The sequence below is a fragment of the Phacochoerus africanus genome, chromosome 14, assembly GCF_016906955.1.
Source record: "Phacochoerus africanus isolate WHEZ1 chromosome 14, ROS_Pafr_v1, whole genome shotgun sequence".
Lineage (NCBI taxonomy): Eukaryota > Metazoa > Chordata > Mammalia > Artiodactyla > Suidae > Phacochoerus > Phacochoerus africanus.
In genome coordinates, this window is record NC_062557.1 from 43,228,877 (window position 1) to 43,254,624 (window position 25,748).

The 25,748-nt window shown below is 39.4% G+C and overlaps 3 protein-coding genes across 10 annotated transcripts in view; 2 read left to right on the forward strand and 1 right to left on the reverse strand.

Moving 5' to 3' along the window:
• Positions 1 to 25,748, reverse strand: part of NF1 (neurofibromin 1) — a 263,468-nt gene that overhangs the window by 49,412 nt on the left and 188,308 nt on the right. For 5 of the 6 annotated variants that reach the window (XM_047758022.1, XM_047758020.1, XM_047758023.1 and 2 more), the window contains 2 exons: positions 3,499 to 3,931; positions 2,298 to 2,638 (listed from right to left, as the gene is read on the reverse strand). In XM_047758022.1, coding sequence (XP_047613978.1) covers positions 2,298 to 2,638; positions 3,499 to 3,931 — 774 coding nt within the window. Of the gene's footprint in view, positions 1 to 2,297; positions 2,639 to 3,498; positions 3,932 to 25,748 lie in introns of those variants that run through there. The other variant, XR_007131866.1, reaches the window with a different exon arrangement.
• Positions 7,159 to 12,241, forward strand: EVI2A (ecotropic viral integration site 2A). Of its 2 annotated transcripts, none has more exons than XM_047758028.1 (2): positions 7,159 to 7,391; positions 10,879 to 12,241. In XM_047758028.1, the coding sequence occupies exon 2, from the start codon at positions 10,900 to 10,902 to the stop codon at positions 11,587 to 11,589; it is 690 nt and encodes a 229-aa protein (XP_047613984.1). In that variant the 5' UTR covers positions 7,159 to 7,391; positions 10,879 to 10,899; the 3' UTR covers positions 11,590 to 12,241. The 2 variants fall into 2 exon arrangements, with proteins under 2 accessions (XP_047613984.1, XP_047613985.1); XM_047758029.1 differs by lacking the exon at positions 7,159 to 7,391 and adding an exon at positions 7,627 to 7,898.
• On the forward strand, positions 17,243 to 25,452 carry EVI2B (ecotropic viral integration site 2B). 2 transcript variants are annotated; one of them, XM_047758025.1, is made up of 2 exons: positions 17,243 to 17,375; positions 23,685 to 25,452. In XM_047758025.1, the coding sequence occupies exon 2, from the start codon at positions 23,700 to 23,702 to the stop codon at positions 25,080 to 25,082; it is 1,383 nt and encodes a 460-aa protein (XP_047613981.1). In that variant the 5' UTR covers positions 17,243 to 17,375; positions 23,685 to 23,699; the 3' UTR covers positions 25,083 to 25,452. The 2 variants fall into 2 exon arrangements, with proteins under 2 accessions (XP_047613981.1, XP_047613982.1); XM_047758026.1 differs by lacking the exon at positions 17,243 to 17,375 and adding an exon at positions 18,660 to 18,998.

Consider the following 25,748-nt stretch of genomic DNA (forward strand, 5'->3'; position numbering starts at 1 on the left):
TGTAGCCACCGGCCTACGCCAGAGCCACAGCAACACGGGATCCAACTGTGTCTGCAACCCACACCACAGCTCACGGCAACGCCAGATCCTTAACCCACTGAGCAAGGCCAGGGATCGAACCCGCAACCTCATACTTCCTAGTCGGATTCGTTAACCACTGCGCCACGATGGGAACTCCAAAAAACTCAATTTTTAGATTTTGATCTTTATCCTCTATCCAGCAAAAGAAATGGTTTGCTCAGTAAATTTCAGGTTGTCCTTACCTCTGAACTTTCTTTTTTTGTTTTTTTGCTTTTTAGGGCCAAACCTGCAGCATATGGAAATTCCCAGGCTAGGGGTCAAACTGGAGCTACAGCTGCCAGCCTACATCACAGCTACAGCAACACCAGATCTAAGCCGGGTCTGACACCTAAACCACAGCTCACAGCAATGCTGGATCCTTAACTCTCTGAGCAAGGCCAGGGATCAAACCCACATCCTCATGGCTCCTAGTTGGGTTCTGATAGCAGTCAGCTAAGCCACAATGGGAACTCCCTTACCTCTGAACTTTCATCATGCTAGTGTATTTATGCAGTTACCATACAAGGGAGAAAGCCACTGAAATACAAGTCTGCCTCAAGGCTTTTTCTCTGGAACAACATACTTCAGCAAAAAGCAGAAGCTGTCAGCTTGCTTCATTTTCATAAGAAAAGAATAGAGGTTTACTCAAGCTAGTAACTGTTACAAGTTTGCTAGCATTCTTCTATGAAGAATTATGAATTAGAAATTAAAGGTAAACTTACAGGTCCATTTTCCTAAGATGAAAATATTAATACTGTTGTTTCTAAGTTTGTATATTTTTACTAACTTCTAGGAATCCTGAGTGATACAAATTTTTTTTTTTTTTTTTAAATTATATGCCCACACCTGTGGCATATGGAAGTTCCTGTCCTAAGGACTGAACCCAAGCAGCTGCAGCAACGCCAGATCCTTTAACCTACTGCACAGGGCCGGGAATTGAACTGGCATCTCTGCAGCCACCTGAGCCTCTGCAGTCCGATTCTTAACCCACTGTGCCACAATGGGAATTCCATGAATGATACTATTTTGACATTGACTTTCACCCTGTATATTTCAACAGCTACAGAGAACTGAGATCCCTCAAATTGAGAGTGTTGCAGACTCCTCTGAGATAATGAAAGCTAAGCATATTACAAACTTTTGGGTGTAATTTCTGGGAGTTCATGGACCCCATGAAGCCCAACGAGGTAAAGAAATCTTGCTGATTTTTTCCCTTTTAAATAAGGGAGATCTTTGAATCCTAAAAAGCCTATTTGTAAAACCTGGGGTATATTATACCCTAGAGAAGATTTTTATGAAGCTAAGAATTTATATCTGTAAAAACTTGACGGTCCCGAGGTACCTGGGAGAAAAAAAATCATCTTAACATGAAAAGGAGAGTGGTAGGAAGAGGGAAGTGGTACAAAGAGATACTGGCAGAGAGAAGAAAGGGGGGAGCATTGGGAGGAAATAATATTTGCTAAGAACAAACTATTTACTAGGTGCTATACTATACTACTATGTGTTTTATTTATTAAACTTTTGTAGGTAATGTAAGAAAGGCACTGTTATCTTTATTTTTAAAATGAGGAAACAAGAGCTCAGAGAACTTCAGTACCTTACCCCAAGTCACAAAGAGCAGCAGATCTAGATTTAAACCCAAATATACTGACTCCATAGGCCCTGCTCTTCCTCATTCATGTTTAGACTATTAAGTCTAAACAGAACCAATTATATGTTCAGATGACATCTATATTTGTCTTAAGATTTCTTTCAAGAATTTTGTTAAAGTTACACAGGTGGAAACTATGCAATGTTATTGAGTTACTGAACATTAAGCCCTCTTTTTCAAACAATGCTAATCTAATTTGACTGAGGAAACTTAATAGTGATGTACTTTTGAACATGGGAAAAATTAGAGATTCAGAAGAGGAGACACTTAATTTGTAAGTAGAGTTTTTTGAAAAATATTTTTTTGAAAACAAAACAATCAAAAAACAAAAAACCCAGCAAAAGTATATTGTATCTTTCAGACGAAAGTTTCCTAGAGAAAGGACAAGAACTGGTTTTGTGTGAATCACCCTTTGGGGAATTCCACAGTTCATGTGAACGTGATGAGGTCATGCTGGTTAACCAACATAGAATACCTCCCAATTTACAGTATTAAGACAGAGGCGGCTTTAAAAGCTTAATAAGTGGTCTCATTTTAAAACGAACAAAACCCGAGTGAGATTGAAATGAGTTTTTAAACAACCTACCGTAAACTAGGGTCTGAACTGCCTAAATTAAGTAACGCGATATTGAGCAGTGTCCCAGGGACATCTTTTGGTCGAATCTTGGTATGCTGGGGGATGGAGTCTGGCTGTGAAAGCTCCCAGCGCGTCCGGATGTGAATGATAGACTGAACAATAGCATCACACTCCTGGTGCATGAAGGTGAGTGGTGTGCCCTGGTTTGCAATAGTTAAGGTAAACTGGTTCTCATCCACTAGGCAGATCTCTTCAATTTCCGAAGCATAATAGATATCATTTAGAAAGACTGATTGCCCCAGGACTTTTGTTCGCTCTGCTGAGGTTACTTGAACAGCAGTAGAACCAACCTAGAAAATGGCAGTGAGAGGGTAGAGTGAAGAATTCAATTTCATTATGTAGAAGTCTAAGAGGCCTCAAAAACCAAGCAACCAACCAAAATACCATGTTGCCATTTAAAAGAGTTACCATCATTATATATTCAAATAGGTTCAATATTTATTTATTTATTTTTTGTCTTTTTGCTATTTCTTTGGGCCGCTCCCCTGACATATGGAGGTTCCCAGGCTAGGGGTTGAATCGGAGCTGTAGCCACCGGCCTACGCCAGAGCCACAGCAATGCGGGATCCGAGCCGTGTCTGCAACCTACACCACAGCTCACAGCAACGCCGGATCGTTAACCCACTGAGCAAGGGCAGGGACCGAACCCGCAACCTCATGGTTCCTAGTCGGATCCGTTAACCACTGCGCCATGACAGGAACTCCAAGGTTCAATATTTAGATAAATGTTCTCAAAAGAGATAAGAAACATCAGAAAAAAAATTCTACTTTTTTTAAAAGTTTGAGACTCCTATGGATAATTACTGATTTTATCCTGAAGGTTCATGTTCCCCACTCTGTAAAAAGCATGTGATAATCAGACGAACTCTCAATAATATTCATTCTCTGCATATTCCTCCATTTGACTGATACACAGCAAACCACCCATTCTACAACACTCTCCAGCCTCTAATCCAACATGAAATACTGTTAAGTGAGCATCTCTTCAATCTCCTGCAGGACCTCCATAAAGATGGAAAGCTTGGTTTTCCTCCATCTGGACTGACTTACATTTGATACACCTCTGCAGAGACCCTTGGGGAGTCCAGGACATAGTCTGCTGAGTTAAGAAAGGCAAGGAATCACTTACCTAACGGGGAGTAAAACTTACTTTAATAGAAACCTTGGTGTCTTTGTGAGCTAGCTTGAGAGCATTGTGGAATACCTTCAGGTCCTCTTCTAAAGCCAAGGTGGCAGCAGGTAGTTTCTGTTGTTCATGCTCAATATGTTCAGCCAGTTTCCCAGGACAGTCTATGAAAATGAGCCTTTTGCTGCCTTTGAGGCCAGTCAGCAGCCGTTCATGATACTTGGTATATTCCCTGACCCAGGAGTTACAGTTATAGATATAGACTGCAGAGACATTGTCATAAGCAAAGCCAGGGAAAACAACAAACCACTTGGAGAGAAAGTCTGTTTTAAAGCGATTGCTAGGCCCAGTGTGGGTAAGATCCACTACAATTTCATATGGCTTTGCATAATATGGCTTTAAAGTCAGCAAGACGTGGTATATCAGCAAATCTCCATTGATTTGACCAGTTTTGAACCTAAGGAAGATGAAAAACAACAACAACAACAACACACAGATTGTTAACAGAATTCTGAATGAATATATAGACAACACTAATATCTTTTATTCCTTTACTTTCTGATTAGTTTTCTAGAGAAAACGAACTATAATATAAAATAATTATACAGTCCATTTTTAAAATCACTTGAGAAGTAAACATTAAGTAAATTTACTTCCATTAAGTAAAATGGAAGGGAAAAATCTCCAGTTCAAAAATTTTGAGCAACAACAACAAACTTGCCCACCATCATCAAACAAGGAGGAATGCAATGGACATTGGTTGGGTGCTTCGAGGCCAACCAAAGTTCCGGGTGAATGGTTTGGGTAGGAATGACCTCCCAAAGACCTGGAGAAAACTGAATGACTTTAGTCAATTCATTTATCCCACTTTGACCAGAGAGAATGGTTCAGCAATGATCACATGATTCAAACCAGGACAACCAGGGCCAAAGAAGCCCAATTCAGAGACTTCAGCTTAAAGTGTTGGGAATTGAGAACTTTTTCTTCCCTGATGTTTATAAACAAGGGAAACAGCTCTGGGAGTTGTTAGCTTGTATCTTGAGATTTAAAGAGCCTGCCTAAAAACAAGAAATGGAGCAGAGAAACTGGGGCTCTGGCCATTTCATTTGAGTCCTATATTATCCCTGGACTATTCAGTTGAATGAGCCAATAAATTCTATCTTTTGATTAAGCCATATTAGGTCATATGTTGCTTACACTCAAGAGAATGCTTATCAATGTGTGTAGTCAAGATAAGGACCATCAAAAAGCCTCAAAGTACACAATTCTAGAATTTCAAATCAAAAATAACCTGTATTAACTTTGGCCCAGTGTTGTTCTGGTAGTACTACAAAGCAGGCTAAGATAAATATCCTTACATAAGTGTTTTAAACCTTATTGGGAAAAAAAAGATAAAAATATGACAAGTTAAATGATTTTAAAATAAAAGAAATATTTTAAGACCAAAGAAAAGATATGAGGTAGTATGTAATCACTTGTCAAAGAAACTTCAGAGAAAAATTATTTTGTCAAGTTCAAAAGCTGGAGAAATCGACACAAACTGGGTAACCAGTGGAAACTACACAGAGGATGCTAAACTGGGCAGGAGGAATTTCGAACTCAGCAAGAGGGATTGGCAGGCCTTGTGGAGAGAGATGAAGAGGGAAAGAAACAGGTAACTAGATGTGTTGAGGCAAGACTCAGCTAGTTTAGCTAGAATAGTGGATTCATATAGAAGTTTTAAGAGATAAAGGTGGAAAAATACAGAATAGCTAAATTGTGAAGGGACCAAAACTGTTAAACTAATAAGGGACTCAGGTTTTCTCCTAGGAGCCTGGTATTTTTCAGAGTATGTTCTGTAGAACCCCAGCATCAGAAACAACTGTGGTGCTTCATAAAAATGCAATTCCCTGGTCCCAGCCCAGGCCTACTATATATGACCTATGCAAGGGGGCCTGGACATTGTCACTCTTTTTTAAATAACCTCCTCATCTGATATTTATGTGCACAAACATTTCTGAATCATTGCTCTAGGTGTTAGGGAGTTATTCAACCACATTTTTTTTTTTTTTTGAAAAGAAAGGGATGATATGACCACAGGAAGTGATATGTACAAGCTATAGGAAGGAGTCAGGGCTAGTACAAAAAGATACTGTAGAAGTCTAGGTATGGTCTAATAAAGATCCAAAATATTAGGGCAAAAGTGAAAGTGAGTGAGAGGGAAAGAAGAAACTGATTCAAGAATATGAAGAAAAGACCAACATGATCCAAGGTCTGATCAGGGCTGAAAGAAAGGACTTGGATTAAAAGGACTTGCTGTGTGCCAAGGCTCTGACATTACAAACAACAGTGCTATCATGAACAAAGACAGAGATCACAAGAGGCAGCCACTCCGGGGGGGAAATAAAGTCCATTTTAGAGACACTGAGTATGAGGTGATGACAGGATATTCGAGGGGAGTGCGAGTGCGTGTGCGTGTACACACTAGACCACACAAAAGCATTTTCTGCCCCATATAATCCAGTTTACTAAATATACTCCCAAATTACTGCTACAGCTCCAGGCTTTGAGATGTCTCATATGTGAAACCAAGCACCGCACTGTGGGGCTCCTGGGCACAAAAGCCTTTCTGTGTGCCCCATTTCTTGTTCTTAGGAAATGGGCTTCATTCAGCCACCATAACCCTCCCTGAGTTCCAAGGGACAGGTTCAGACAGTTGCTGATTAGGGAAGGGAGGTGACGCACAGACAAGGGAGGAATGGTCAAGGAGCAATAGCACAGCCTTGGAACAGGATCCTGGTCCCTCTCAAGGAAGACACATGATAATATAGGCATCTTTTACACCTAAGAGAAAAGTCATACTCCTTATGCTTCTTTTAGAAAAGAATACTTTAATACTGAACATCTTAGAGTCCTTCCTTGTCCTTCTCCTGGGCTTAACTGCAACCTAAACACAGTCACCCATAAGCTAAAGATTAGGCACCCTGAGCACAACTGCCTGTGGGTTAAAGATTATTAGCACATGATGTTTTTCAGGAACTTTCCAGGTTTATTCTAATCTCTGATCAATATGCCTTTTCCCAAGTACTGCTACTCTGGGCAATAACCCAGAAGACCGCCGTCATGATCACCCCGAGATCTCCTGACTCCAGCTTTGATGACTGAGATTCCCCCAAAGAAAGAAGCAGCCATGTTTGTCCCAATCCTGATTCCTACCTGAAAACATGTTTCTCTCCTTTTTACTATAAAACGCCTCATGATTCTTTCTAATGGGGGGCACAATCTTTAGGGCATTAGCCTGCTGTGACCCTCCTTTGCCTGGCAAAGCAATAAAGCTATTTCTTTCTCCTTTACCCAAAACTCTGTCTCTGCATTTCAATTAAGTGCTGGCAGACAAGAGGCCAAATTCCAGCAACAGATCCATCACCTGACCAATACCCCAGGTCTCCAAACTCATATTATCAAGTCAGTTTGTGGTATACAAACAAAATTTTTAGAGAAGAGTTTAATTCTCAATCTCAGGGAAAATGCCATTTCACCTTCTTCTGAATGATATACTAATGTATCATTCAAAAGTATACAGCACGAATATACAATAAAAATAAGGTCAAAGGCATTAAGCAGAACCCCCTCCCCTCCCTGGAGGCGGGGATTTGTTCTACAAAGCCTTCTGTCATGCCAGTGGCCAACTAGAGTTTTTTTGTTTTTTTTTTTCCCCCTGTGACATGGGCTTCAGTTGCAGTGGAAAGGAAATGTGTCATCTGTGGTTAGTGGAAAGCTAGTTGTACATATCCTTTTTTACTGAAGATTTACTTTTAGGTTCATATTCTACAAGTCTATTCTGCTTTGAATTACTTGGAAACTGTGCTTCAAGACAAGAAAAGAAGTGGCTTATTAAAATCAGTTAATAATAAGATTGTGACCAAGCATTTTGTAAGGTAGGTCATATATATACAGCTTTTCTTATGCCTTTTCATTTATAACTTTGTACGGATTAGCGTTTGAGGAAGTGGTTTTAAACAGTACTTAAGAATCTAAATAACAAAGCAGAATTAGAAATGGAAAACATATGCTGCTTCTTCTGTCTTATTAAGTAAAATTTAAGAAACGGATTTACCATCTATACAGATTTAAATTAGGATTAAGAAGGATCTGAGTTTAGACTTCACAGTGAATTGTAAAGTTTTACTTGTTGTTTTAAAAAGTTTAAAAATTTCTCATTATTAATGCTTAGTAATTTTATTGAAAATGACCAGAGATAAAGAAAACTTTTGATAACATCACCTGGCTTCCATGGCATAAATTAGGGTTGTAGAGACAGCCCTCTATTCTTAGGCATTTGTAAGAGTAAGAGAAAGTCTCATTTTGTTAACAGTTTGTTTATTTGGGGATGACAGTACATCTGGCTGAAAACAATCAACAGCGGGCCTATTATCTCTCCGGTGGTAAGCGCTGTTAAAATGTGTACAAATACTATGATGCATATTACATTGTTAATGAACTAATGCGACGATGATAACCCCCACTTTAAGTCTTTTCGTATCTAATGCAGAAGTCTAGCCTAGTGTAAAAGGATGGAAATTACTTGCTAACCCAATTTAAAGAATCTCTCTTTGTGAAAGAATCAAAGTATCCAAAGATTTACGTCATTCAACTTAAAAACTGAAGCCGAACACTATTACATAGAAGTCAGTGCACAATAACTTTAACTGTCTACTAAAAATCATAATCCAAAAGGTACTCCCAGAACACATAAGAATTTTTCTCTTTCAATAGGAAATATCACTTCAGAGAGGAGTTTCCAGTTATTGTTTGTTATATGCGATTTTGCCTGTTAAAACAACATAACACATTTATTATTCTCAATTTCTATATATCAATCGTATATAAATATTATCCAAAGCAAATATAAAAACAATTTCTTATAAAACCTTGAAACTCAAAGGAACTGCAGTATCTGTGTCACCTAGGAGTGGCTTAGAGATCTCAGGTCCCTCCTAGACCTCTGGAATCACAATCTGCACTTTTAAAAAAACAAAACGAAAAAACCAAAACTCTCATGAACATTCAAGTCTGAGAAGAACTTCTATAAAGTTCTTAAACAGGCAGTTTTGTTTAGTAAATCTCAGCAGAACAGTCTAGGTTTTGCTTATATTCCCTATTCAAATAAATGTTAACAATAAAGTATTCTTACAAAAGTGGCTCAAAGTGGAATATTATTGTCAGAAAGAAAGGTCAATAACGGTGGTAAATCTTTCCTGTTGGTTTACCAGTACCTGCAGAAGATAGGCCAGATATATTTACATCTTCAGTCTTACAGTAGATAATGAAAATTACAAACAGACTTGTCTTCCAGTGAGCTCAGAGCCAAAACTTTTCTTTTTTAGTGGCCGCACCTGCAGCACATGGAAGTTCCTAGGTCCAGGAATTGAACCTGAGCCACAGCTGCAGCCAACGCAGGATCCTTTAATTCACTGCACCAGGCAAGGGATCGAACCCATGTCTCTGCAGTGATCCAAGCCACTGCAGTCAGGTTCTTAACCCACTGTGCCTCATGGGGAACTCCAAAACTTTTCACTTATATGTTGAGAAATTCAACTTTTATTTTTTTTTTTGGTCTTTTTAGGGCTGAACCTGAGGCATATGGAAGTTCCCAGGCTAGGGGCTGAATCGGAGCTGTAGCTGCTGGCCTGCACCTCAGCCACAGTTAATTAAGCCAGATCCAAGCCACATCTGTGACCTATACCACAGGTCCCGACAACACCCAATCCCCAACCCACTGAGTGAGGTCAGGGATCAAACCTCAGTCCCCCTAGATACTAGTCAGATTCATTTCTGCTGAGCCAAGATGGGAATTCCCTCAACCTTTTTTTTTTTTGTTTTTTCCAGGGTCGAACCCAAGGCATATGGAAGTTCTCAGGCTAGGGGTCTAATCGGAGCTACAGCTGCTGACCTACACCACAGCCACAGCCAAGCAGAATCTGAGCCACATCGGTGACCTACACCACACAGCTCACAGCAACATGGGATCCCTAACCCATTGAGTGAGGCCAGCGACTGAACCCACATCTTCATGGATACTAGTTGGATTAGTTTCCACTGTGCCACAACAGTAACTCCTTTTGCTTTTTTTCCCCCTGCTTTTTTTGCTTTGTTTTCAACTTTTTCATTTATATGTTGAGACTCTTCTGATCTGCCTTGACTTCCCACTTTAGTCTAAATCTTAATGATCTTGATTCTGCATTTCTATTTTATTGTATAATTTATTTTTTTATTTTTTAGTACAATTTGTAAAAATTATGTCAAAATAGTTACAGAAGAATTCTAAGCATAAATAATGATGAAAAAGGTCAATAGCTTTTGTTGAACTTTTGACATTATTCAAAGGAAACCTACCTCTTTTTCTTTGTAATGCTAGATGTTTAGGTTGAGAAAAGTGGCATGTCTTTGTTTTCAGAAAGTCACAATAATTCAGGACACATAGAAGTGAATATGGAAGTGAAAACACCACCATGAAACTGCTTTCACAAATACTGGGACATATCTATATCTATATATAGATATTTATCTTTTTTTTTTTTCTTTTCAGGGTTGCATTCGCGGCATACAGAGGTTCCCAGGTGAGGGGTCAAATTGGAGCTGTAGCTGCCAGCCACAGCCACAGCCACTCGGGATCTGAGCCCTGTCTGCGACCTATACCACAGCTCGTGGCAATACCAGATCCTTAACCCACTGAGCAAGGCCAGGGATCAAACTTGCGTCCTCATGGATGCTAGTCAGATTCAGTTTCATTAACTGCTGAGCCACAACGGGAACTCCGGACTATATTTCTAAGTATCAGCTTCAAGATAACACTCAGAAAAAAGAATACCCTGTTTGAAGTCCTTCTTTTGGTTGCTGCCACACTTCCCCTTTCCTGACCACTACCCCACCAAAAAAAAAAAAAAAAAAAAAAGCATTTTCTTTTCATACTTGAAGCAAAACGTCACAGTTCTCCTCTACTATAAAGACTGGTGGCACATTTGTGAAAGGGTGGGGAGTTTCTGCAAGGAGTTTCCTTACATGGACAGGAAAAAAAAAGGAGGAATCAAAAAAGCAAAAGCAGAACTATCTGACTCAAAGCTAAAGTCGCATGCTTAAGAGGGAGAAAACAATAAAACCATGGTATTCAGTTTATAATGATTAGTAGTTATCTGTTATGCTACCTTTTAGCATTTAAAAGAATAATAGAAATTAAATTGTTTCTTTATACGTAGCCTAATAGAAAATAAATCAGTTCAGAAGTAATTCAAATAGGATAGCAAATGTTAGGCGTAAGCTTGCAGCTAAGTTGTAACAGCAGCTGTCTATCTTTTAGCTACAATTATCAAAACTAGGAATCATTATTCTTTCACAAGTTAACACATTATATTGCTATCCCAACAGATTACCAGCACACTCACGGACATGGACCACATGGGGCACTACCTGCATCTTGCCTTTCTGATGACAACAGTTCTTCCTTTGTCTCCTGGAACAAAAGTAAACTACACCCATCTGAGGGCTAATAATACTACTGTCTGGGATCCAGATACTGAGAATAAGACGGGCAGAAGCCAAGATGAAAACATTAACACAAACCCTACAGTTCCTGAAGTAGATAAAGAAGGTAATTCTACAAACATTCCTGAAATAGCAACATCATCTCCCATCGTGTCTGTAACTCCTAAATCTGAACAGGAGCTTTATACTTCCGTTGTCAGGAAGAGTTCTCCAACAGTACAGAGCACTGAAAACACAAGCAAAAGTCACAGTGAAATTTTCAAAAAAGATATCTGTGAGGAAAACAACAACAACATGGCTATGCTAGTTTGCTTAATTATAATTGCAGTGCTCTTCCTTATCTGTACCATTTTATTTCTATCAACTGTGGTTCTGGCAAACAAAGTCTCATCTCTCAGACGATCAAAACAAGTAGGCAAGCGTCAGCCTAGAAGCAATGGTGATTTTCTGGCAAGCAGTGGTCTATGGCCTGCTGAATCAGACACTTGGAAAAGAGCAAAACAGGTCACAGGGCCCAACCTAATGCTGCAATCCACTGGAGTGCTCACAGCTACCAGGGAAAGAAAAGAAGGAACTGAAAAACTCACTCACTAACAGATGCTTTAGTGAAACAAGATACAAAATAGTACTGAGAAAGTTCTTGGAAAAAATGAAGTCAGTCTGATATTTAATGCCAGTATGTTGATCTGATGGTCTAAAAGTTGACATGGCAGGCCTTGCAATTTAGAGTCAAGCAGGTAAGAAGGAGAGAAGTTTGCCTGCTTAATTACTGAAACTATGCACTTTTGTTCTGACGCCAACTATTTAAAAGGCAAATAACAAAACAACCAAACATTTGAGGAAGTTTTGAAAGAGGAGTTGAAGGAAATGACTAACAGAGGTAGAAAGGGACAATAAATATTTCCTGTTCAGCAACAGGAGTTAGATGATCTCCGTTCGGATGTAACTATACTCTGAAGAGTGTAATTCTACTTTGAAGTGTGTCGTCGGAGACAAGTACATGCTTTAACATCTAACAGAAGTCACATTCCTAATGCATCGAGTGGGAACTGTATAGTTAAATGGTACTTTCTTTGCTGAATGTGACAGAATCCATACCAGCTCATACATCAACACAGCTATGCTATGTTATGCTAGATGTTTTCATCCTTACATATGGCACACAGAAGAAAGTGTTTTTCTACTATAAATATTTAATTAAAACTTTAAAATTTGTATAATAAATTATGACTCATTAGAATAAAACTATGTATATGTGCACTGACTTTATTATCTTAGAGAACACACTGTAAAGATCAATGAGAAATAGAGCACAGCTGAAACAGATGAGATTTATCTCCACAAGAGGCTAAACAAGTGTAAATATAAACCGTATCTTACTTTTTTTTTTTTGTCTTTTTGCCTTTTCTAGGGCCGCTTCCCATAGCATATGGAGGTTCCCAGGCTAGGGGTCTAATGGGAGCTGTAGCCAACGGCCTATGCCACAGCCACACCAACTCAGGATCCGAGCCACCTCTGTGACCTACACTACAGCTCACGGCAACGCCGGATCCTTAACCCACTGAGCAAGGCCAGGGATCGAACCCACAACCTCAACGTTCCTAGTCGGATTCATTAACCACTGGGCCACGAGGGGAACTCCTATCTTACTATTTAAGTGTAACATTACTCTATAAATAACGCTTATTGGATTATTTATAGCAAATATCCAAAGGCTAATTTTTGGACTCTGAGAATGCCAAGTGGCCTAGTAAACGACCAACTTATTTTTAGTAGTCAGTATGACATGAGCAAAGGAAAGGTGTGTGTATGTGTGTGTGCATGTTTGCTCTAATTTGGAAAACTGGATACTTCAGGTACTAACGGTTTAACCTTTAAAGAAACTGAGTTCCAGTAAAATACTGACTTACATGTAAGCCAAGACTTTCATCTTCAGTTAAATACATGACAAAAATTGGTTTGAGAGACTAACTGTCCACTGAAACTGACACAGGGCATACTTAATTAAAGATCAGGCCACATTTGAGAGTTCCTTTGGTGGTGCAACCAGTTAAGGATCCAGCATTGTCACTGCTGTGGCTCAGGCCACAACTGTGACATAGGTTTGATCCCTAGCCCTGGAATTTTCACATGCTGTGGGTGCAGTCAAAAACAAATAAAAATAAAAATTATAAACAACAATTAAAAAAAAAAAAGAATCAGGCCACATTTAAAAAGAACCTCATGCCTTGCTGAGCATTTATTTTGGGTAATATGCTAGCCATTTGAGGGTCTTTTTTTTTTTGGCCGAGCCTACAGCATGCTGAAGTTCCCAGGCCAGGGATGGAAACCAAGCCACAACAGTGACAACTGCAGGCCACGAGGAAACTCTCAAGAAAAGATTTTGTATATCTTTTTCCAAGTATGACCACAATCTTACTCTTCTTTCTAGGTGAGTGATTTTCCTCCTGTGAATCAGAATCACCCAGAGTTTAACTCACCAGTGCCGAATTCACACCCCACCTTCTGAATTAATTAGTATGGATGAGCTCCAGGCACTGATAACTTTTGCATAATTCTCTCCAGCACACTGCTCTAGGTCATCAAATTCAATTTTTTTTTTTTTTGGTCTTTTTAGGGCCCCTCCAGCAGAATATGGAAGTTCCCAGGCTAGGGGTTGAATCGGAGCTGTAGCTGCCAGCCTACACCACAGCCACAGCAACTCAGGACCCAAGCCTGGTCTGCGACCTACTCCATAGCTCACGGCACCACAGTGGATCCTTAGCCCATTGAGTGAGGCCAGATTGAACCCGTGTCCTGAGGGATACTAGTCAGATTCATTACCGCTGAGCCACGACAGGATCTTCCAAATTCAATTTTTAAAGTTACATGGCTACAAAGATCTAAGTTACATTTTTTAAAGGTTACATCTTAAAATGAGAGGGAATAAAAAGTATCAACTTTATTATCAATTTATAAAACATCTGTTTCTTAAACTATAAATCATAACCATATTATTCCAGATAGATAAATGTCAACAAAAGAAAAAGGAAAACAAGAGAACACTCAGGCCAATCGTAGTGACATCAGGTTATCTTTTGAGGAGTGAAAAAGACCAGACCTGGAGTTCCTGTTGTGGCACAGTCAAAACGAATCTGACTAGTATCCATGAGGACGCAGGTTCGATCACTGGCCTCGCTAAGTGGGTCGGGGATCCAGCGTTGCCATGAGCTGTGGTGTAGGTTGCAGACTCGGGTTGGACCCCGAGTTGCTGTGGCTGTGGTGCAGGCTAGCAGCTGTAGCTCCAATTTGACCCCTAACCTGGGAACTTCCATATGCCCCAGGTATGGCCCTAAAAAAGCAAAAGCAAGGCGAAAAAGCAAACAAAAAAACAGACCTGAAATGAAACTAGGCAGAGCTCCCATTGTGTACAAAATAAAAATCTGAGATTGTGTACCAGAACAAATAATAACTAAAGCAGTCCTTGACTCAGGTGTCATATATAAACACAAGTCAGAGCAACTGAAACAAATTAGCATCTTTTTTTTTTTTTTTTGCTTTTTATGGCCAAACCTGGAGCATATGGAAGCTCCCAGGCTAGGGGTTGAATGGAGCTGCAGCTATTGGCCTACACCACAGCCACAGCAATAGAGGATCCGGGCTGCATCTGTAACCTACACCACAGCTCACGGCAACACCAGATCCTTAACCCACTGAGTGGAGCCAGGGATTGAACCCAGAACCTTGTGGATACTAGTCAGGTTCATTGCTGCTGAGCCACAATGGGAACTCCCAAACTAGCGTCTTTTTATTTTTAACTTTTAATTATTTATTTTGCTTTTCAGGCCCACACCCAAGGCATATGGAGGTTCCCAGGATAGGGGCTGAATCAGAGCTGCAGCTGCTGGCCTACACCGCAGCCACGGCAACTCTGGATCCAAGCTACACCACAGCTCACGACAATGCCGGATTCTTAACACACTGAGCGAGGCTGGGGATTGAACCCGCATCCTCATGGGTCCTAGTTGGGTTCATTAAATATTCTTCCAGAGGAGGAAATCATGACTCAGAAGTACAGAGATTTGCCTAAAGACAAAGGGAACTCCAGCATCTTTTTAAAAATAAGAAATTACCTAGGCAACTACTTTCTGATTCAACACATAGGTCATATACTTTCTCAGAAAACAGAAATCTCTTACTGTAGGAGTATTTAAAATTCATCACTCACTAGCTTAGCTATTAAACATGCATCCTCAGAATGTTAACATCCAGTGGTAGCTCATGAACAACAGGAAGTTCTTTTCCAAACTTGACCAGTGTTTAAATAGGCTATGTCTGAGTTCAAATTTTATTCATTCATTCATTCATTTGCTTTTTAGGGCGGCACCCACAGCATATGGAAGTTCCCAGGCTAGGGGCTGAATCAGAGCCACAGGTGCTGGCTTGCGCCACAGCAACACCAGATCCAAGCTGCATCTGTGACCTACACCACAGCTCACGGCAATGCCTGATCCTTAAACCACTGAGCGAGGCCAGGGATTGAATCCGTATCCTCATGGATACTGTGGTTTTGCTGCACCACAGCAGGAACTCCTGAGTTCAAATTTTAAGTTATTTTTGAACAAAAACACTTTTGCTTTTCTACCCTTGTATGGTCTACATGCTAATTCAGGGATTTAAAAATAGTGAGTTAAAAGTTTATAGCATATTGGTTATGGTTTACAACCATACTACTTTACAGCAAGATCCCTTAAAAAAACTCTTATTTTCTTTGTACCAAATTCTAAGTACCATGAGGTTAAGAACTAGGTCTTAATAATCTGTCTTCTGCCACAGTGATTAGGGGAGACCAGGGGATGGTTTTAAAACTTACTGGATCTATTGTAATAGGTGCTATGCTAGGCACTTTACATTTATTTAATCCCATAATACATTTATAAACTAAGAATTATGATCTGCATTTTCAGGAAAGAGGATAGAAGGCAACCTGCCCAAAGAAATTTATATTCAGAATAACTCAGAATCTTCTTAATCTATTTTGCTTAGTTAATTTACTTAAAAGGTGACTCCCAATTTACTTTCCACTGAGAATGACCTATTTTGTGGGGAATCAGAGTTGTGGACTTGAATTCAAAAATCATTCAGAAAATCATGGACTGGCAGAATAGACTTGTGGCTGCCAAGGGAGAGGAGGAGGGAGTGGGGTGGTTGAGAAGCTTGGGTTTAACAGATACAAACTACTGACTTTCGAATGGATTAGCAATGAGATCCTGCTGCGTAGCACTGGGAACTCTGTCTAGTCACTTATGATGGAGCGTGATAATGTGAGAAAATAGAACGTGTACATGTATGTGTAACTGGGTTACCATGTTGTACAGTAGAAAAAAAAAACTATATTGGGGAAATAACTATTTAAACAAACTGCTTCTATAGTAGGGTAAGTACTAGACAAATATTAGATATCACTATCAAAAAAATCATTCAGTCAAGTACTTGGTCAAAAATTAATCATAATTTTGCCTGGGCTTAGCCTAAACTATGTATGAGGAAATAACATTAACATTTACTGGCCATCTACTGTGTGCAAGGCATTTGTACATGTTATGCTAATTTAATTCTCACAAAACTCAGAAATATTATTCCAGAGGAGGAAACCATGACTCAGAAGTACAGAGATTTGGAGTTCCCATCGTGGCGCAGTGGTTGACGAATCCGACTAGGAACCATGAGGTTGCGGGTTCGGTCCCTGCCCTTGCTCAGTGGGTTAACGATCCGGCGTTGCCGTGAGCTGTGGTGTAGGTTGCAGACGCAGCTCGGATCCCGCGTTGCTGTGGCTCTGGTGTAGGCCGGTGGCTACGGCTCTGATTCGACCCCTAGCCTGGGAATCTCCATATGTCGTGGGAGCGGCCCAAAGAGATAGCAAAAAGACAAAAAAAAAAAAAAAAGAAGTACAGAGATTTGCCTCAAGTCATGCAAATAAACAGGACACATCATTCACTTATGAGAAGAAATCTCACTACGGGTAATAACCCAATTGGCACTTTTTCCTTATAATATTCTCTCCAAAGTTTTATTTTAAATATTTAAACTACATAATCACATTACTACAGAGTCTCCGATATTTACCTACAAATGTTAATTAAAAGCAGATCATGTAACTCCAAATTGTGTTTCAAATAAATTCTGTTAAAGTAGTACATTTCTTAGTCATTTTGTGGCTCACTGTACTTCCGGAACCAACGATTGATAAACTTCCTCTTTTTCTACAGAAACCATTTCAGTTTGCTAGAGGACCATTTTTAATCCAAACTGAACCTCCCTTTTTGCTTTCTTAGCCAAATCACCAAAATGTCCAGTTAGAGCAAGAATTTATCATTCTGCAAAAGAAGTTAACAACTGAGGTAAGAAAATTTTCACATAGGCAATCTGATTTGATCTTTGCTTTATATAAAATTTATTTTTAAAACTAAAATGTCGTTGTTGTTTTAAAGTCTAATAATCTAAAGATGTCCATGACAGATATTGCAGTTTTGTTGCATTTAGTTTTAAAAATTCAGTGTAGAGCTGCCTTGGAGAAAAATTTTCACTTAGGTTTACATAATATAAGCTCTTTAAAGTTTATTCGGTCACTATGTTTGTTGACCTTAGATCTGTAAATAAAAGAAATAAACTATAGGCAGGGCAGATGGCTAAGGGTTAGAAATTAAAATAGAATCCATGGGATATGACTGAATTTATAACTCTGTAACACCAATTGTTAAAAATTCTGATTTGCTTTCTACAAAATTTTCCTGTATGTAAAACAATTCACAGCTTTATTTTTATTTTTAAATCCCCTTTAATTTTCATAGTTAGAATGTCACCTTCACTTAATTAAAAAAAACAAGTGATTAGATGAGATACTCATTATCATTATTACATATGCTTTTTTTATACAAATAGAATTTTAAATTTAAGCAATAACGATGACATGAAAGTGTTATCCCTTTTTTTTAAATCTAAGACAAAGCTACTATGATAAAATGTGTGTACATATTTATGTCACACATTATCTGAGCCTTAGTAAACAGTGTAAAATAGATATGGAAAAAAACTCCCACAGAATAGAAAGTGGTTAATATGGAGAAAAGATGCTTATTCTGTGAGTAAACTGAACACTTACACAGTGAATATCCTCCAAAATAAAAACCGCAAAGAGTTTATATAGACTTGTAATATCACAGAATAATAAATTCACAGTGGGTGATAGATATTCTATTTCAACATTTCATTAAGCACTTATGGCTTTCCCTTATAGAAGTCCACTCCGGATTTCTTCTAAGTAACTATTATAGAAGTTAAAAAAATTAAGGATTTCTATCTCCTTTTTCGACACGACTTATTTATACATTTTAAAGGATTAGGCCCAAATGTAAAGTTTAATAGTTCTTGTGTTTTTTAACTAATTCCTATATAATTTCCCTCAGAAGAAAATTATGAATTTTGAATAAGTCTGAATTTGTTAAATATAAATCTGATGCCTGTCAAGGTCCAATCTTTAAAAATCACTTCAAATATGACAGCTTATATATCAAAACCATTCAAAACTCCAAGAACTGTTTTTGTAGAGTCACAGGACTAAAATGGTTTTCTCGTGGTTCTTTTTCAACTTTTTATGTAAGACTACCTCCAAAAGTTACTTACATATCTGTTCCCAGAGAGTTCGTATCTCCTCCCCTCAAAAAGCATTCCTACTTCATAATTTTACCATGAATATAATAAAAGCAAAGAGCTCGGGTACAAGACTGGCTGATTTCTGTATTAGTGCCACTGTTTACAGCTGTGACATTCTGGCAAGTTACCCAACTTCTGTGTGTCTCAGCTTTATCTGTAAGAGGATAACATCACCTCGCCCACTAAAATAGATCACTGCCTCACCCTGGGGGTGTACACAGTAAGTGGTAGCTATTGGCATTGCTAACAGATAGTCATCGCATAAGAGACCTATCTCAGAGCAGACAGGAGGGAGGAATGAGACGAAGGAGGTACGTGAATTTGCGAAGATGGGGGACGTCAGCCCTCCATTTTGGGCAGACTGCTCTTCTCGGCCGGCTCCCTGCATCCACAAGGCCAGAGAGCAGCGTAACTGCGGTTCCTTCTTTCATCTGCTTCAATCTTCTCCCCCAGCTTCTAATTTTGTCCGTTTTAATCTTCTACCCTAACTTTCTGCTAAAGACATAATCACTCCTTGTTCCTCAGCTTTTTACTAACTCTTCTTCAACACCTTCTCTAATCAATTCACCTTCTCTTTACCCATATATTTGCTGCTTACTCTAAGTTTTGCTTCATTTCTCTTTTTGCGCTATTTTGTATTTCTTTCCATCCCTTTTTCATTTCATCTTAACCGACATTTTCTCGTTCTTTTTACTCTCCTGCCCTGTGTGGTTCTTTCTTTCTACCTTCTTTCCCTGCAGAAACAGTGTTGGTACCTCATGACTCGTATGTATTTAAAATACACATGTTAAGTAACTTTCTGCATTGGTAATAACACTGGCCTCACTGTCTCCGAAGTAGAAAAAAGTCCATTTCTTCACTATTATACCCCCTATTTATTCTTCTTTTAAAGCCTCTTCATTTTTTCTGGACTACTGTGAACTGCTGTAGGAGAGTTCTAAGACAGAGTCTAGCATTCTGATGTAGCAGATCCTAGGAGGGCAGAAAGCTAACTGAGGTGCTGAGAGGAGTGGGATGGGTAAAAAATAGAATTTGGTTTTAATACTGCTGTAACCCTTAAATGACAGGTGGGAAAATCTCATATACTGAAGGCCCTATGACCTTCCTATTGACAAAAGAGGCTATAAGCCTGTAAAAATTGATCTTACAAACTAAACTGGGTTTCTAATTATATTCATGTTTGGGCTCTTCTCTAATGCCTTTTTCAGCTAACTGAAAAAAGGAACTGCGTGGGTTTTTGAAAAAAATTTAAGCAAAGTCACAAAAGAAGAAACATTTTTGGCTGAAGACAATTCATGGCCTATATTTTCTGCTGCTTTGGATGGCATTAAAAAAAAAAATGAAACTCCAAAGAATAACACTTTCTGAGGCCTTGGGAGGGGGGTAATCTGTAAGAACAGTAGATAGGAACTGCACAGATGATAACCATCCAGAGATAATTCAGATTTCCATATTTATGCCAAAAGTTTCAATTTTTTTTCCCAATTAAACCTTTCTGCAAAATGGATGTGAAGCACAGGCATTTAATAACTCAGGTTTCACCTTCTCTGCTTACATTCTGGTAGAAGTATCAACAAATAGTGAAAAAGTGAAGCGGAAAAGAACCAAGAAGCCCAATACAGGTTGAATGTTTACTGAGCCCCTAACATACACAGCACTCTGCTGTAAAGAAATCGAAATAAAAAAATATGAGGCAGTTTAGGGTAGTAGAAAGGGTATATGTTTTGGAATCAGATGGTCCTGGGTATAAATTCCTAATTTGTCAACTAATGGTGATATAACATTCGGCAAATTACTTAACACATTTGAATTTGTCTCTTTATCTGTAAGTCAAGGATTCCTCCACCTTCATAGAGTCGTTTAAAGGTTAAATTAAAAGAAGTATGGAAAACACCTGAGACAGTACAGCACAGCACATAGTATGTTCTAGATAAGGATTTTTCTTTTTTTCTTTCTGCCTTCTTCAAGGTTCTTTATAATCTTGTTTGGTGGGGTGGGGATAATAAAAGGGAACTGAGGAAAGTTAAGTCATAAATGAAAGTGGAGTTTCCATTGTGGCTCAGTAGGTTAAGAACCTGACATAGTGTCTGTGAGAACTGGGTTCGATCCCTGGCCTTGGTCAGCGTGTTAAGGATCTGGTGCTGCCGCAAGCTACAACATAAGTCATAGATGTGGCTTGGATCCAGTGTTGCTGTGGTGCAGGCCGGCGGCTGAAGCTCCGTTTTGACCCCAGCCTGGTAACCTCCATATGACTCAGGTGTGGCCCTAAAAAAAGAAAATATAATGAAAAATAAATAAACACAACTATTTAAGAGAAAAGAAGTATGAGTGAGGTGCATATATGAAGACTGATCAAGGAGCTACAAAGAGAACAGAACTAGGGGCTTCGGGGAACGGCTGAGCTCTCTGGGCTGTGGTCATCAGTCACAGAGAATGTGAGTGAAGAAGGTGAACGGAAGCTGAGGGGTGACAGATGAGGACAGGTTCAGTTAGGCAGCCAGAATGGGGAAGGGGCTGGGTTTGGAAAAAAGAACACATTCTCAGAGGATGAAAAATAGCATAATTAAAAGTCTCTGTTTGGGGCAGGGCCGTGGCGGGGGGGGTGGGGGTGTGGGGGGTGTGGGAAGTGTGTGTTTAGGAGTCTATAAGATGAGGAAGAGGCAGAATGAGAAGTTTCAGTCATGAGATATGACCCTGGACTGGTAAACGAGACGGAAGGAAGAAAACTGAGTTTAGAATTTTTATCTTGGAGTTCCCGTTGTGGCGCAGTGGTTAACGAATCTGACTAGGAACCATGAGGTTGCGGGTTCGGTCCCTGCCCTTGCTCAGTGGGTTAACGATCCGGCGTTGCCGTGAGCTGTGGTGTAGGTTGCAGACGAGGCTCGGATCCTGCGTTGCTGTGGCTCTGGTGTAGGCCGGTGGCTACAGCTCCGATTCAACCCCTAGCCTGGGAACCTCCATTTGCCGCGGGAGCGGCCCAAGCAAGAAATAGCAACAACAACAACAACAACAAAAAAAAGACAAAAAAAAAAAGAATTTTTATCTTGATAGCAATGGGGAACCTCAAGCAAAGGCGTAACCTGATCATACATGCTTGTACAAAGATGAGTTCACCAGCAGGGGAGTTCAAAGAAGACATACTTTAAAATTTAGGTTTTAAGTGTCAGAGAACAAAAAGTAAGTTACTGTACCAGAAAAAAAAATCATGTCTTTTCTTCTACCAAAAGACGGTAATGTGTCATTACTGCTTACCAAGTGGTAGAAGAGTAAGCTGAGAACTGCTCAAATATGCTGAAAAGTCTATTTATCTGCAAAACTTGAGAGAGTTCCTCTTGTACCTTGCATAGAAGATCAAATCTCTCAGATGAGCCTAAAAATCTCAGGAAAACTCTAGTGTGAAATCATATACACCAGCATCTAAGACCCTGAGATTTTTCTTTTCCCTCAAGTTAAGAAATAATCAAATAGTTACCATCATGCTTAATGATGTGCAAAACAAGTATATTACACACAGAGTTGAAAACTGTTCTCACTTTAGAGATAAAGCTTTTGAGAACAAGAGGGATTAAAATGACTAGTTCTCATCGTTAGACAGGTAGGTAGAAGTAGAACGAGAACTTAAAACTCTTCAAGTCTTAGCATCTGCCACATCCCACAAAAAACCCTACCTGCCACACTTAGACACAAGCCTTATTTTCCTAGGCTCATATATTGTTCCCCTGGCTGGAATATTTTATTTGCTTAGTTAATTCTTACACACCTTTCAAGATTTAGTTCAAGTTTTACTTCTCTGAGAAAACTTCCATGAAGCCTTCCCAGGCTAGGTTAGTTCCTCTATTTCTTGGATACCTTATGAGAAAACTTACCAAATTACTGTATGTACTTCTTGTTTGTTTCTACCACTAGCAACTTAAAAACAATTTTTTTGGGGGGGAGGGTCTCCTAGACCAGAACAGGGTCTGACACAAAGATGGTGATAATCAATAAATAAATGAAAGCAGGAGCAGAACTACTTACCATCTGGGTAGTACTGACTCAACCAGATTCAAAGACCACCTTAGGATTTTGAGCTTAGGATTATGAGTTGAATTGAATCCTTTAAAAATATGAGATCCTAATATAAAGACACTGTGCCAGACACTGATACTGCTGCAAAGATTACCTAACACAGTAGACTCTCTGCATGAGGAACTCACAAAGGTAGTACCATTAACAAAAATAGAGAAGTTGGGAGAGGAGTCACTTCTGAGATGAAGATGAATTCTGTTTTCAGTATGTTGAATTTGCTAATAGTGGGATATACACATGGAAGTTTTCACCATGAAGTCACACAAACTGAATAAGAATTAAGGAAATACAGGCTGTATATATAGGTTTGGGAGTTATAGCACAAAGGTGAGAGCTGAAACCTTACAGATTTAGGATTAAGAAAAGTAGTTAAGAGTGAGGACTGAATACATATCAAGTTATCTATCAATCACCCTATTTGGGAGGCAAGAGAAAAACAGGCGAGAGTAAGGTTAACATGGAAGGAAGACAACTACAAAGAGCCAAATAGCAGTGAAGAAATAATCCATAGTGTCAAATGTGATCAAGAGGAAAAAGAAAGAAAGAAAAGACCATTGGATTAGGTAATAGATGGTTACTGGTGTCCTTCAAGGCAGGAGGGTCATGTATTTCTAGTAGAAAACGGAGGAAGAAGTAGAGCACACATGGCACCAGCAGAGCCTATGCATCTGAGGGACATGACTGTGAAATGAAGGACTGGAATGTAATAGTTACAGGGGCAGCAGGGCCAAGCACAGATCTTATGAAGAGAGATCACTGCCTATGAGATCCAAGGGTTACACAGGTAAGTTAGAGGATATTTACAAGTTGTTCACATCAGCCTTTGGTGTATAAAGTCTAAATTAGGAACGACAAATACTTATGTGACATACCTATGCCAGACACTAAATGATACCTTGTCTTTTCTTTTATTATAAAACTCCATAAAGAGGAACCACTGTGACATGGATCCCAAATATTTCATCTTAATTTTGTTTTGTGGACACCTGCATCATACATTTTTCTCAGAGACAGAAGCAACTACTACAGAGATTACTACAGAGGTGCAGCCACAGTCTACTTTATTTAGATCATCAATACCATATGCCTCAGCTCATTCTCAAGGCCCAAGAGAGAATCCTCTGGGTCAACCAACACAATTCAACAACCTTTCTTCTGGACAACCTACACCAACTCCCAAAGTTGCTACTGGACAATCAACACCAGCTGCCTATGCCTCTTCTGGGAAACCAGCAGCACACACTTCTGTTGGACAACCACTTGCCTATAATGTTAGCAAAAAACCAACGGCAATGACCAATACTTCCTCCCAAGGAACAGCACTACCTGTGTTCACCTCTGCCCGACAACTATCACCGTCTGTCCGTTCTTCTACCAGCCAACAATTACCATCTGTCCACACTCAAACTCAACAACCATCCTCTATGCACACTTCCAGAAAATCGATACCACCGACTGTTCATAATCTACCCACACCACCGACACCAAGTGGCATAAATTCACATAGGAATACACCAGGATTCATCCTAGACCCTACCATGAACAAAAAAAACCCAGAGAAAACCAATTCTCATTCATCAACAGTTGCCATATTAATTGGTGCAATTCTGACTTCTATGTTTGTAGCTATAATCATGATTGTATTGTGGAAATGCTTGCAAAAACCAGTGATAAATGATCAAAACTGGGCAGGTAGGTCTCCATTTGCTGATGGTGAAACTCCTGACATATGTTTGGGTAACATTAGAGAAAATGAAGTACCCACAAAACGTACATCAATTATTTCACTTATGGCTTGGAAACCAAGCAAAAGCACATCTGCAGCAGATGACTTAGAAATTAAGTTGTTTGAATCAAGCGAAAACATTAGAGATTCCAACAACCCCAAAGCAGAGAAAATAAAAGATCAAGCAAATGGTACATCAGAGGATAGCGCTGATGGATCGACGATTGGCACTGCTGTTTCCTCTTCAGATGATGCAGATCTGCCTCCACCGCCTCCTCCCCTTCTTGACTTGGAAGGACAGGAGGGTGACCAATCTGACAAACCCACAATGGCAACTGTATCTCCTCTTCCAAATGATTCTGACAATCTCCCATCATCTCTGGACTGTCTCAATGAAGTCTGTGAAGATCCTAATTCTGAATTTAAACAGTCATTTCCACCTCCTCCTGACTCGGTTAACTTGCCCCTGCCACAGGAAGATTTTATGAAAAACCAGGACCATTCCAACAATGAGATTCAGTGTCAGGAGTTTCCTATTCCTCCTGACTCCCATCAAGACCTCAATGAATCCCTGCCACCCCCACCTGCAGAATTATTATAAATGTTACAACTGGCTCATTAGCTGATTTTCTACTCTTCTCAAAGGACTCCATCTTTTGTTTTTCTTCATGTGATGAAATATATTAAACAGCAAGTGTTAGCAAATTTTTATTCAGGAATTACCTGAAATATGCATAAGTGGAACTTTTAAGAAATTATATAACAATGGTATGTCTACTGGTTATGGGACCTAACTTTAGTGTATAGTACATTTTTACACATGTGCACAGTATGTATATCAATAAATTAACCATTTTGGAAACAAGCAATCTACATATACTTATTATCACCCAATAGTTTTTTTTTTTTTCCCAGAAAAGCTGTGTATAAGGTTACCTTGACTAAATAAAATCTTATTTTTACATTTCAAAGCTTGAGAGTGTGTGTGTGAAAATCTGAATACATACTCCAGGTTTTAAACAAAACTGTAAGTTTTGGAGTTTCCTTGTGGCAGTGTCATGGTCACAGCAGCCGCTTGGGTCACTGCTGTGGCACAGGTTCTATTCCTGGCCAAGTAACTTCCATATGTGTGGAATTTTCATTTCCCATGGGCACTGCCAAAACAAACCCCCCAAAACCTCTGGAGTTCCCATTGTGGCTCAGCAGGTTAAGAACTTGACTAATATCCAAAAGGATATAGGTTCGATCACTGGTCTTGCTCAGTGGG